The 12911-nt window shown below is 46.6% G+C and overlaps 1 protein-coding gene across 1 annotated transcript in view; it reads right to left on the minus strand.

Moving 5' to 3' along the window:
- LOC149460670 (uncharacterized) overlaps nt 1-12911 on the minus strand; it is a 62532-nt gene that overhangs the window by 11770 nt on the left and 37851 nt on the right. The window contains exon 2 of the mRNA XM_089679355.1: nt 3080-3094. Within this exon, the coding sequence (XP_089535481.1) occupies nt 3080-3094 (15 nt within the window). The remainder of the gene's footprint in view (nt 1-3079; nt 3095-12911) is intronic.

The raw sequence follows: 12911 nt of genomic DNA on the forward strand, positions 1-12911 counted from the left end.
CTCCCAGAATCCTCCTCACCTCTCCGGTCAGGTCTGTGTTTTATTAATAGAGATAAGAGTGAAGTCATGTGACCTCCCAGAATCCTCCTCACCTCTCCGGTCAGGTCTGTGTTTTATTAATAGAGATAAGAGTGAAGTCATGTGACCTCCCAGAATCCTCCTCACCTCTCCGGTCAGGTCTGTTTTATTAATAGAGATAAGAGTGATGTCATGTGACCTCCCAGAATCCTCCTCACCTCTCCGGTCAGCAGGTAGATGATCTCCAGGGTGAGGTTTAGTATCTTCTCAGTCATGTGACTCCGGTCCTCCTCCATCCTCATTGGTGCCATCATGTGACCTATACAGGTCTCCTTGTAGATGGATAACTTTGGGAAATGAAAGTAAGAATGATTTGGATGGTATTGGTCACACAATAATAGGATGTGGATGTGAGGGGGGAATAGGAGGGTTGCTGGACATTGAAGAACTACTCCCCCATGGGAAGATGTTTATTTGGGACTGTTTAGTATTTGCTACATTTTGGAGGTCCCGGGACCCTCTTGACCTGCAGGATCAAAAATCCCCTTTTCTCTGTTGGGTTTGTTTGGTCTCTGAACTGGTTTTGATGAGTTTTAGATCTGCAGACAAGGAATGATAAATCTGATCCTTCCTATGACTTGTTTGCTCTGAGGCAGTGCTGTGAGGTCAATGTCGGCTCATCATGATATCCAGGAAGGGGAACTTTCTGACTATTAGCGGGTGTTGCCGGCTAATCAGGATAATTGCCAGAACTCCGGCTGCAAGACTCCAATCTCTGGCAGCTTTCTAGGAGTGATGTCACTTTCACTCTCTGCAGTATGAGAAGGGATTGGATAGGACAGGATGATGGTGCTGGTGGAGTAGAGAGCTGTGAGGGAGGGGTCTGCTCTCCTTCCTCCAATGGTAGCCCAGTATGGGTAGGATGATGGCAGGGGGTAGGGTCTTGTTTTCATCATTGGCAAGTATACTGTAGTATCCAGGACATTGTACAGAGTGGTGGTGGGTTCCTGGGGCTCTGAATTCCAGCACCGGGCACTGCCAGAGCCTGTGTCATGGGAAGGTATTGGAGTGTCTCCTGAAGATGTTCAGCACTGACCCCTGACTACCTTTTAGTTGATAATACACCAACAGACCTCCTCTAAGAACAAGTGCCCACCAAGGGGGGAAAGACTTCCCTTCTTCATTCCGCTTGGTATCTTGGAAAATGTTATTTGACCGGTTAGATGATAAGAAGGTGAAGGTTTATTTCCTTTCCTGGCTGGAGTTCTGTAAGGAGGTCTGGAAAGTAAGTGTAGGTGGGAGGACAACCAGAGACCAAGAGCCCCCCTCCCTACCTCAGAGTCCCCCTGAGTCCTACAACCTTCTCTTCCCTCAGAGACATGCTACCTGCCAACCCTATCAACCCAGATTTCACCATCTACTCTACACCCTCAGGGGTCCCAAAGTCTCTCATCCTTAGTACCTCCTGAGAGTCCTCTCAGCTCTCCTTCATCCCTCAGACCCTTCATTTGTTTTCCTCCCTCTGACACCAATGAATAAACATAATTTTCATAGCAGGCTGGGGAATGTTTTGTTCCGGGTAGAGAAGAAAAATCTGTTTGGCTGCACATCCGAAAAAAAAAAAATCACCTTTATTTGGACATATTCAAACCAGACCCTCCACAATGTATAAAAGAGGGAACATAGCACTTCAGTGGTGATTACTCTTTATTCATTTGGAATGTTTCCTTCCTCCTTCCCAGCAATGTAAGGGGCTCTATGCTCCATACTCCTGACCCCGGCACTCCATCATTGTGTTGGCTGCATAGTGTAATGATTGCCCATTGGCTGCCTGTGTAGTGTCATCATTGCCCTTTGTAGGCCATGTATGGTCAGGATGGTCCTTGTCTTGTCTATTTATTGTCAGTGCTGTTTGTTTAGAGGACCATATTACTAGAATTTATCTCCACAATGAGGAGAATGTTCCGGCCCTGGAAGTGGGGGAATGTTCTGCCCCTGAAGGGGTTCATCTGGGTTCCCACATTATATATGTGTGTATCATCATCTGCTGGGGATAAAAGACATCACAGTGACTATGGAGGAAGAGGACAAACGTGACTATGGAGGAAGAGGAGGGACGTGACTATGGAGGAAGAGGACGGACGTGACTATGGAGGAAGAGGACGGACGTGACTATGGAGGCAGAGGACAGACGTGACTATGGAGGAAGAGGACAGACGTGACTATGGAGGAAGAGGACAGACGTGACTATGGAGGAAGAGGACAGACATGACTATGGAGGAAGAGGACGGAGATAACTATGGAGGAAGAGGACGGAGATAACTATGGAGGAAGAGGACAGACATGACTATAGAGGAAGAGGATAGACATGATGGGGGGTTACTGGGTGTAAATAGGAAATAACATCTTATTACCTCCTCTGCTGCCACTTCCAGCAACGTCTCCTCTTCTTTGTGCCACAAGGAACTACCTGTCTTTGTTCAGATCCCTTCCTGTCTATACCTGACATCACTTCCTGTGTGTATTCCATAGAAACTTCCTGTCTGAGTTTAAATGAGATCACCACCTTGTGGAGTTCAGAGGAACTGCAGCCCTCAAAATGTCTCATAATAGCCATTCCTGTATAATATCTACCTTTGAGGGCTACCACAGAAGATCAACAATTATTTTAAAAAGTAAGAAAAATAAATCTAGATCTTTTGCAGCCAACTGTTTAACAAAGATATTTCATTACATAAAGAAAAGTCTTAAAGACACAGAACACAAGTTAAAAACAAAGGTAAACCCAATGAAACAGATACCTCCGAAATGTATCTTTTTGTTGAAGAAAATGCAAATATATATCCTAAAGTATAAGAATATCTATCAATCCACTGATAATGAAGATGTTAGACATAAATGACAAGGATGTAATGGTCACAGAGGAATGGTGGTGGAGATCTCTCACAGTAAGAACACTTCCTTGAATGGTTCTATAAATAAAGAATGAATCCTGGAGGGAATAAAGCTGTAAAGCAATAAATAATATATAAACTGGGCCATCCACTTCATCCATAAAGACATTGTGATTGAAGATCTTCTAGATCACATAGAAGGAGGACTCATCCATGATTTCATACATTTGTTTGGAAGGATAGAACAATCCTCAGAAGGGAACATGTAGGATGACAGGAAAGGCTCCTGACTGGTGAGATCCTCCAAACATAATGATGACATCCATGAACTGGAGCGAGCTCGTTGGGGTGATAAAGCCAATCTGGAAACACTGTGTAGACGTTCTCCAAGAACTCAGCACACTCCAGGTGTGGAGAAAGTCTCCAGGTGGGTTTAGCCTGTCATTTATCATAGGTAGGAATGTCCACACATGGACTTCCACAGGGACCCCCAGACTACATATAGAACCTGTACAGTGTCCCCTGTAATGAATTGCTTCCCACCAGGCCTATAGCAGAATGACAGCTGAGCGGGATCTCTCCCATCCTGGGTGGACATCATATGAAGTCCTCCAAGTCTAGTGGCTCTGCTGTATCTTGATATGTCACCTGCTGTGTCCACCAGATGACAAATCATTGTACCAGGCCAGCCCAGTACCATGTGATTGCTGTGACCATCACAGTGATCATATGACAGTTGTATACAATGAATGGCTTTCATTCATAACCATTCATTGTGTACTATTGTGATGATCTCTGTGATTTGTCTCTGGCTCACTACCTCTACTGGAAATGTATTCCAAGCATCTACTACTCTTTCAGTAAAATAATACTTTCTGAGATTAGTTGTGAACTTTCCTCCAGTTAGTTGGAGGTCATGTCCCGTGTTCTTCATTTTGGTTTCATATTGAAAATCCTGCCCTCCTGAACCTTATTCACTCCCTTGTTGTATGTAAAGGTTTCAGTCATGTCTCCCCTTTCCCTTCTCTCCTCCAGACTGGACATGTTACGTTCCTGAAGTCTCTCCTGATATCACTATTTGTATTCCCCGTCTCTGGACTCGTTCTATCTTATCAATACCTTTATGTAAGTGAGATCTCCAGAACTGGACACAGTATTCTACATGAGGTTGCTGGTGACCCCTCTAGTGATAGATCTATATAGAGAAATCGGGACCTCCTTCCTCCTGCCGGTGACCCCTCTAGTGATATAAAGATCTATATAGAGGAATCAGGACCTCCTTCCTCCTGCCGGTGACCCCTCTAGTGATATATAGATCTATATAGAGGAATCAGGACCTCCTTCCTCCTGCCGGTGACCCCTCTAGTGATAGAAAGATCTATCTAGAGGAATCGGGACCTCCTTCCTCCTGCCGGTGACCCCTCTAGTGATATAAAGACCTATATAGAGGAATCAGGACCTCCTTCCTCCTGCCGGTGACCCCTCTAGTGATATAAAGACCTATATAGAGGAATCGGGACCTCCTTCCTCCTGCCGGTGACCCCTCTAGTGATATAAAGATCTACATAGAGGAATCTGGACCTCCTTCCTCCCGCCGGTGACCCCTCTAGTGATATATAGATCTACATAGAGGAATCGGGACCTCCTTCCTCCCGCCGGTGACCCCTCTAGTGATATAAAGATCTATATAGAGGAATCAGGACCTCCTTCCTCCTGCCGGTGACCTCTCTAGTGATAGGATCTATATAGAGGAATCGGGACCTCCTTCCTCCTTTCGGTGACCCCTCTAGTGATATAAAGATCAATATAGAGGAATCAGGACCTCCTTCCTCCTGCTGGTGACCCCTCTAGTGATAGGATCAATATAGAGGAATCAGGACCTCCTTCCTCCTGCTGGTGACCCCTCTAGTGATATAAAGATCTATATAGAGGGATCGGGACCTCCTTCCTCCTGCCGGTGACCCCTCTAGTGATATAAAGATCTATATAGAGGAATCAGGACCTCCTTCCTCCCGCCGGTGACCCCTCTAGTGATATAAAGATCTATATAGAGGAATCAGGACCTCCTTCCTCCTGCCGGTGACCCCTCTAGTGATAGGATCTATATGGAGGAATCGGGACCTCCTTCCTCCTGCCTGTGACCCCTCTAGTGATAGGATCTATATAGAGGAATCGGGACCTTCTTCCTCCTTTCGGTGACCCCTCTAGTGATATAAAGATCAATATAGAGGAATCAGGACCTCCTTCCTCCTGCTGGTGACCCCTCTAGTGATAGGATCAATATAGAGGAATCAGGACCTCCTTCCTCCTGCTGGTGACCCCTCTAGTGATATAAAGATCTATATAGAGGGATCGGGACCTCCTTCCTCCTGCCGGTGACCCCTCTAGTGATATAAAGATCTATATAGAGGAATCAGGACCTCCTTCCTCCCGCCGGTGACCCCTCTAGTGATATAAAGATCTATATAGAGGAATCAGGACCTCCTTCCTCCTGCCGGTGACCCCTCTAGTGATAGGATCTATATGGAGGAATTGGGACCTCCTTCCTCCTGCCTGTGACCCCTCTAGTGATAGGATCTATATAGAGGAATCGGGACCTTCTTCCTCCCGCTGGTGACCCCTCTAGTGATAGGATCTATATAGAGGAATTGGGACCTCCTTCCTCCTGCCGGTGACCCCTCTAGTGATATAAAGATCTATATAGAGGAATCAGGACCTCCTTCCTCCTGCCTGTGACCCCTCTAGTGATAGGATCTATATAGAGGAATCAGGACCTCCTTCCTCCTGCTGGTGACCCCTCTAGTGATATAAAGATCTATATAGAGGAATCAGGACCTCCTTCCTCCTGCTGGTGACCCCTCTAGTGATATAACGATCTATATAGAGAAATCAGGACCTCCTTCCTCCTGCTGGTGACCCCTCTGGTGATATAAAGATCTATATAGAGGAATCATGTCCTCCTTTTGTGATGATTGTGTGCCTGTGACCCCTCTAGTGATAGGATCTATATAGAGGAATCGGGACCTTCTTCCTCCCGCTGGTGACCCCTCTAGTGATAGGATCTATATAGAGGAATTGGGACCTCCTTCCTCCTGCCTGTGACCCCTCTAGTGATAGGATCTATATAGAGGAATCGGGACCTTCTTCCTCCCGCTGGTGACCCCTCTAGTGATAGGATCTATATAGAGGAATCGGGACCTCCTTCCTCCTGCCGGTGACCTCTGTAGCGATATAAAGATCTATATAGAGGAATCAGGACCTCCTTCCTCCTGCCGGTGACCTCTCTAGTGATAGGATCTATATAGAGGAATCGGGACCTCCTTCCTCCTTTCGGTGACCCCTCTAGTGATATATAGATCTATATAGAGGAATCATGACCCCCTTCCTCCTGCCGGTGACCCCTCTAGTGATATAAAGATCTATATAGAGGAATCAGGACCTCCTTCCTCCTGCTGGTGATCCCTCTAGTGATATAAAGATCTATATAGAGGAATCAGGACCTCCTTCCTCCCGCCGGTGACCCCTCTAGTGATATAAAGATCTATATAGAGGAATCAGGACCTCCTTCCTCCTGCCGGTGACCCCTCTAGTGATATAAAGATCTATATAGAGGAATCGGGACCTCCTTCCTCCTGCCGGTGACCCCTCTAGTGATATAAAGATCAATATAGAGGAATCAGGACCTCCGTCCTCCTGCTGGTGACCCCTCTAGTGATAGGATCAATATAGAGGAATCAGGACCTCCTTCCTCCTGCCGGTGACCCCTCTAGTGATAGGATCTATATAGAGGAATTGGGACCTCCTTCCTCCTGCCTGTGACCCCTCTAGTGATAGGATCTATATAGAGGAATCGGGACCTCCTTCCTCCTGCCGGTGACCCCTCTAGTGATATAAAGATCTATATAGAGGGATCGGGACCTCCTTCCTCCTGCCGGTGACCTCTCTAGTGATAGGATCTATATAGAGGAATCGGGACCTCCTTCCTCCTTTCGGTGACCCCTCTAGTGATATATAGATCTATATAGAGGAATCGGGACCTCCTTCCTCCTGCTGGTGACCCCTCTAGTGATATAAAGATCTATATAGAGGAATCAGGACCTCCTTCCTCCCGCCGGTGACCCCTCTAGTGATATAAAGATCTATATAGAGGAATCAGGACCTCCTTCCTCCTGCTGGTGACCCCTCTAGTGATATAAAGATCAATATAGAGGAATCAGGACCTCCTTCCTCCTGCTGGTGACCCCTCTAGTGATAGGATCAATATAGAGGAATCAGGACCTCCTTCCTCCTGCTGGTGACCCCTCTAGTGATATAACGATCTATATAGAGGGATCGGGACCTCCTTCCTCCTGCCGGTGACCCCTCTAGTGATATAAAGATCTATATAGAGGAATCAGGACCTCCTTCCTCCTGCTGGTGACCCCTCTAGTGATAGGATCTATATAGAGGAATCAGGACCTCCTTCCTCCTGCCTGTGACCCCTCTAGTGATAGGATCTATATAGAGGAATCGGGACCTCCTTCCTCCTGCCGGTGACCCCTCTAGTGATATAAAGATCTATATAGAGGAATCAGGACCTCCTTCCTCCCGCTGGTGACCCCTCTAGTGATAGGATCTATATAGAGGAATTGGGACCTCCTTCCTCCTGCCTGTGACCCCTCTAGTGATAGGATCTATATAGAGGAATCGGGACCTTCTTCCTCCCGCTGGTGACCCCTCTAGTGATAGGATCTATATAGAGGAATCGGGACCTCCTTCCTCCTGCCGGTGACCTCTGTAGCGATATAAAGATCTATATAGAGGAATCAGGACCTCCTTCCTCCTGCCGGTGACCTCTCTAGTGATAGGATCTATATAGAGGAATCGGGACCTCCTTCCTCCTTTCGGTGACCCCTCTAGTGATATATAGATCTATATAGAGGAATCATGACCCCCTTCCTCCTGCCGGTGACCCCTCTAGTGATATAAAGATCTATATAGAGGAATCAGGACCTCCTTCCTCCTGCTGGTGATCCCTCTAGTGATATAAAGATCTATATAGAGGAATCAGGACCTCCTTCCTCCCGCCGGTGACCCCTCTAGTGATATAAAGATCTATATAGAGGAATCAGGACCTCCTTCCTCCTGCCGGTGACCCCTCTAGTGATATAAAGATCTATATAGAGGAATCGGGACCTCCTTCCTCCTGCCGGTGACCCCTCTAGTGATATAAAGATCAATATAGAGGAATCAGGACCTCCGTCCTCCTGCTGGTGACCCCTCTAGTGATAGGATCAATATAGAGGAATCAGGACCTCCTTCCTCCTGCCGGTGACCCCTCTAGTGATAGGATCTATATAGAGGAATTGGGACCTCCTTCCTCCTGCCTGTGACCCCTCTAGTGATAGGATCTATATAGAGGAATCGGGACCTCCTTCCTCCTGCCGGTGACCCCTCTAGTGATATAAAGATCTATATAGAGGGATCGGGACCTCCTTCCTCCTGCCGGTGACCTCTCTAGTGATAGGATCTATATAGAGGAATCGGGACCTCCTTCCTCCTTTCGGTGACCCCTCTAGTGATATATAGATCTATATAGAGGAATCGGGACCTCCTTCCTCCTGCTGGTGACCCCTCTAGTGATATAAAGATCTATATAGAGGAATCAGGACCTCCTTCCTCCCGCCGGTGACCCCTCTAGTGATATAAAGATCTATATAGAGGAATCAGGACCTCCTTCCTCCTGCTGGTGACCCCTCTAGTGATATAAAGATCAATATAGAGGAATCAGGACCTCCTTCCTCCTGCTGGTGACCCCTCTAGTGATAGGATCAATATAGAGGAATCAGGACCTCCTTCCTCCTGCTGGTGACCCCTCTAGTGATATAAAGATCTATATAGAGGGATCGGGACCTCCTTCCTCCTGCCGGTGACCCCTCTAGTGATATAAAGATCTATATAGAGGAATCAGGACCTCCTTCCTCCTGCTGGTGACCCCTCTAGTGATAGGATCTATATAGAGGAATCAGGACCTCCTTCCTCCTGCCTGTGACCCCTCTAGTGATAGGATCTATATAGAGGAATCGGGACCTCCTTCCTCCTGCCGGTGACCCCTCTAGTGATATAAAGATCTATATAGAGGAATCAGGACCTCCTTCCTCCTGCCTGTGACCCCTCTAGTGATAGGATCTATATAGAGGAATCAGGACCTCCTTCCTCCTGCTGGTGACCCCTCTAGTGATATAAAGATCTATATAGAGGAATCAGGACCTCCTTCCTCCTGCTGGTGACCCCTCTAGTGATATAACGATCTATATAGAGAAATCAGGACCTCCTTCCTCCTGCTGGTGACCCCTCTGGTGATATAAAGATCTATATAGAGGAATCATGTCCTCCTTTTGTGATGATTGTGTGCAATAGAGGCATGGACGCTGTATATGACAGCCATCTTGTTAGGTCTCTGCCATGTTCCCTTCTGTCCTCCCCCCTCCTTTGTACATGGAATGCATAGCTGTATGTTGAACGGAGGTCAACAGGATCTCTTATCCTAAATAAAACACAGATAGATCATCTCCAGGGCTGTACACCTCTAATTAGTCTGGTTCCAGGGGGTCTGCTGGAAAACCACTTCCCTCTGCTGGATCATAAAACAATAACTCAGTCAGTCATGACCTGTTAGGCCATTAGGGCAGAGCGTGCCATAAAACGTACATTCCACAAGAGACAGTTTTCATACAATTCATACACTTCAGCAGGAACTGGGCACATTAATATGAAGTATATATTCGGACGGGTCACTTTAATATGAGTCACACAAGACCTTACATCACTATATTAGTGCCTACAAGAGAGAAGAAGCCGTCTCTTCCCTCCTGGGTGACAAGGGTGCGCTATGTTTGGTATCTTTGTGTTTGGAATATAATTCTGAATATTAATCTGCCAGTTGCTAGGATGCTGCCTGTACCTATTGAAGGTTATTGACCTTAGTATGAAATTGGAAGGGATTTGGTCATAACCTTGGTTACCGCCTAACACCCCTCCCCAAACTGGATGATTGGTCATTTGTTCTCAGGAGACACCCCTTTAATATGGTAGAAAAAGACTGACAGCCTGGAGAAGACAGCTCTCATTTAACATCAATCAGGAACCATCTAACAGACTTGAGAGCCAAGGCAATCTTTTTGTTCAGACAATTGGACTCTGCTAAACCAAGGACATTGCAAGTATCCTGCCTTCTGAACTCCTTTCTTTTATTTCTCTGTTGTTTTATTGTTCTCTTTATATCTTTGTTACATCTTTTTCTGTAAATATTTTAATTGCACCATTTTGCTGAGACGTAGAAAGGGAAATGGGCGCTAATAGGCTGCAGGAGATCCGCTGAGACATAGAGAGGGAAATGGGCGCTAATAGGCTGCAGGAGATCCGCTTAGACATAGAAAGGGAAATGGGAGCTAATAGGCTGCAGGAGATCCACTGAGACATATAGGGAAATTGGAGCTAATAGGCTGCAGGAGATCCGCTGAGACATATAGGGAAATAGAAGCTAATAGGCTGCAGGAGATCTGCCGAGACATAGAAAGGGAAATGGGAGCTAATAGGCTGCAGGAGATCCGCTGAGACATAGAAAGGGAAATGGGCGCTAATAGGCTGCAGGAGATCTGCTGAGACATAGAAAGGGAAATTGGTGATAATAGGCTGAAGGAGATCTGCTGAGATGTAGAGAGGGAAATGGGAGCTAATAGGCTGCGAGAGATCTGCTGAGATATAGACAGGGAAATGGGTGCTAATAGGCTGCGGGAGATCTGCTGAGACATAGAGAGGGAAATGGGTGCTAATAGGCTGCAGGAGATCTGCTGAGACGTAGAGAGGGAAATGGGTGCTAATAGGCTGCAGGAGATCTGCTGAGACATAGAGAGGGAAATGGGAGCTAATAGGCTGCAGGAGATCTGCTGAGACATAGAGAGGAAAATGGGAGCTATTAGGCTGCAGGAGATCTGCAGAGAAAATTAAAAATGAAATTAATGGATGTGCAGTGTAGCAATATGTTATATGCTGTGTATGGCCTCTAGGGGTCTCACTACTTAGATACTGGTACAACTGTGTTATTGCCTCTCTTTGGTTGTAGTTCTAGGCAGACACATGTATAATGGCAGCTAGGAGCATCTAATAAAAATGACTGCTACTAACTACAGTGTGTGAGCATCTGAGCAGGATCAACTAACAGAACATGGTGGCAGCTGGGCACTGGACCTCTGAATAGCAAGTCTTCTGTCTACAAATACAGATTGTGTGACACTAGAACTGTACAGAGAATCAGCAACTGTAAGTACAGAGTCCCTATCAGACTGCACTATGGAGAGTGGCCTGAAACCCCCTCAGAGACTGGATGTCACTTCTTCCAATCTCTCACAGACATGGAGACACTGGAAGGAAGAGTTTACTCTGTATGTGGACCTGACAGTGGCACCCAGAGATGAGCAGAGGGAAGTAAAGCTGTTTTATTACTTGATTGGGGAAAAAGGCAGAGAACTAGCTGAGACCCTGCTCACAGACAGCATGGCACTGACAGACATACTGCAAGCATTTGATAAGCACTGTGACCCCAAAAAGAATGAGACAGTGGAGAGATACAAGTTCTTCTCAAGGAATCAAGAGATTGGGGACAGTGTGGACAGATATGTGACAGAGCTGAGGAGACTGGCTGCAACCTGTGGATTTGGGGACATCAGGGACTCCCTTATCCGAGACAGGATAGTGTGTGGCATCAGAGACTCACCTCAGAGAAAGATTACTGAGGGAGGAAGAGCTGGCGCTGGAGAAATGTATACAAATCTGCAGGGCTGCTGAGCTGACTAAAGACAGGCTGAAGATGATGAAGGGCACCAGTGATGCCTCAGTACATGCAGTATCTGTGAAAGGCAGAGCAAGGTCCAGGCTCCCTGTGAGCTCAGTCCAGTGTAAATACTGTGGCAAAAGACATGAAAGAGACAAAGAGAAATGTCCAGCGTATGGGGAGTCCTGCAGGACTTGTGGCAAGATGAACCACTTTTCAGCTGTGTGCAGATTCAAAACCAGCAAACAGTACAGACAAGTCCACACAGTGACCCAGGACACAGACAAGTCCACACAGTGACCCAGGACACAGACGAGTCCACACAGTGACCCAGGACACAGACGAGGACAGCACAGAGGGCATCACATGGCTGCAGCTGCAGTCTGCAACAGAGAACGTCAATGTAGTCAAACAGCCAGTAGCCAATGATGCAAAGCAGCTCTTTGCCATATTTATGGTGGATGAACAGCCCATAAGATTTCAGCTGGATTGTGGAGCGAGCTGCAATGTCATTCCATTTACTCTGCTTAACAAACAGGTTCCCATTGAGCCCACTGATAAGGTACTGGTCATGTACAACAAAAGTGTTCTGAAACCCATGGGAACATGCAAGCTACAATGAAGAAATCCACGGAACAGAAAGAGCTACAGAGTGGAGTTTACTGTGTTGCAGGACGACCATCACATTCCTTTGCTGGTAGTTAAAGCAGTTCAGGCTATGGACTTAATAAAGGTGCAGTCCCATAACATCATGGCTCTGGAAGTGTCTGAGAATACTCAAAATCCGAAACAAAAGGCAGAATACATTTTGGATTTTCACCACATAAAAACAGAGTATGCTGATTTATTTGAAGGTGATGGGTGCCTGGAAGGTAAATACAAACTAGAAATTGATCATACAATACAGCCTACCAGACTGCCTACAAGAAGAGTACCTGTAGCCTTAATGCAACCGCTTAAAGAGGAACTGCAGGATTTGTACAGCAGAGGTATGATAGCACCAGTACAGGAAAGCACTGCAGGATCTGCACAGCAGAGGTATGACAGCACCGGTACAGGAAAGCACTGCAGGATCTGCACAGCAGAGGTATGACAGCACCGGTACAGGAAAGCACTGCAGGATTTGCACAGCAGAGGTATGATAGCACCAGTACAGGAAAGCACTGCAGGATTTGCACAGCAGAGGT

The sequence above is a fragment of the Staurois parvus genome, unplaced genomic scaffold, assembly GCF_062004578.1.
Source record: "Staurois parvus isolate SC_StPar_1 unplaced genomic scaffold, SC_StPar_1.0 ptg000222l, whole genome shotgun sequence".
Taxonomy (NCBI): domain Eukaryota; kingdom Metazoa; phylum Chordata; class Amphibia; order Anura; family Ranidae; genus Staurois; species Staurois parvus.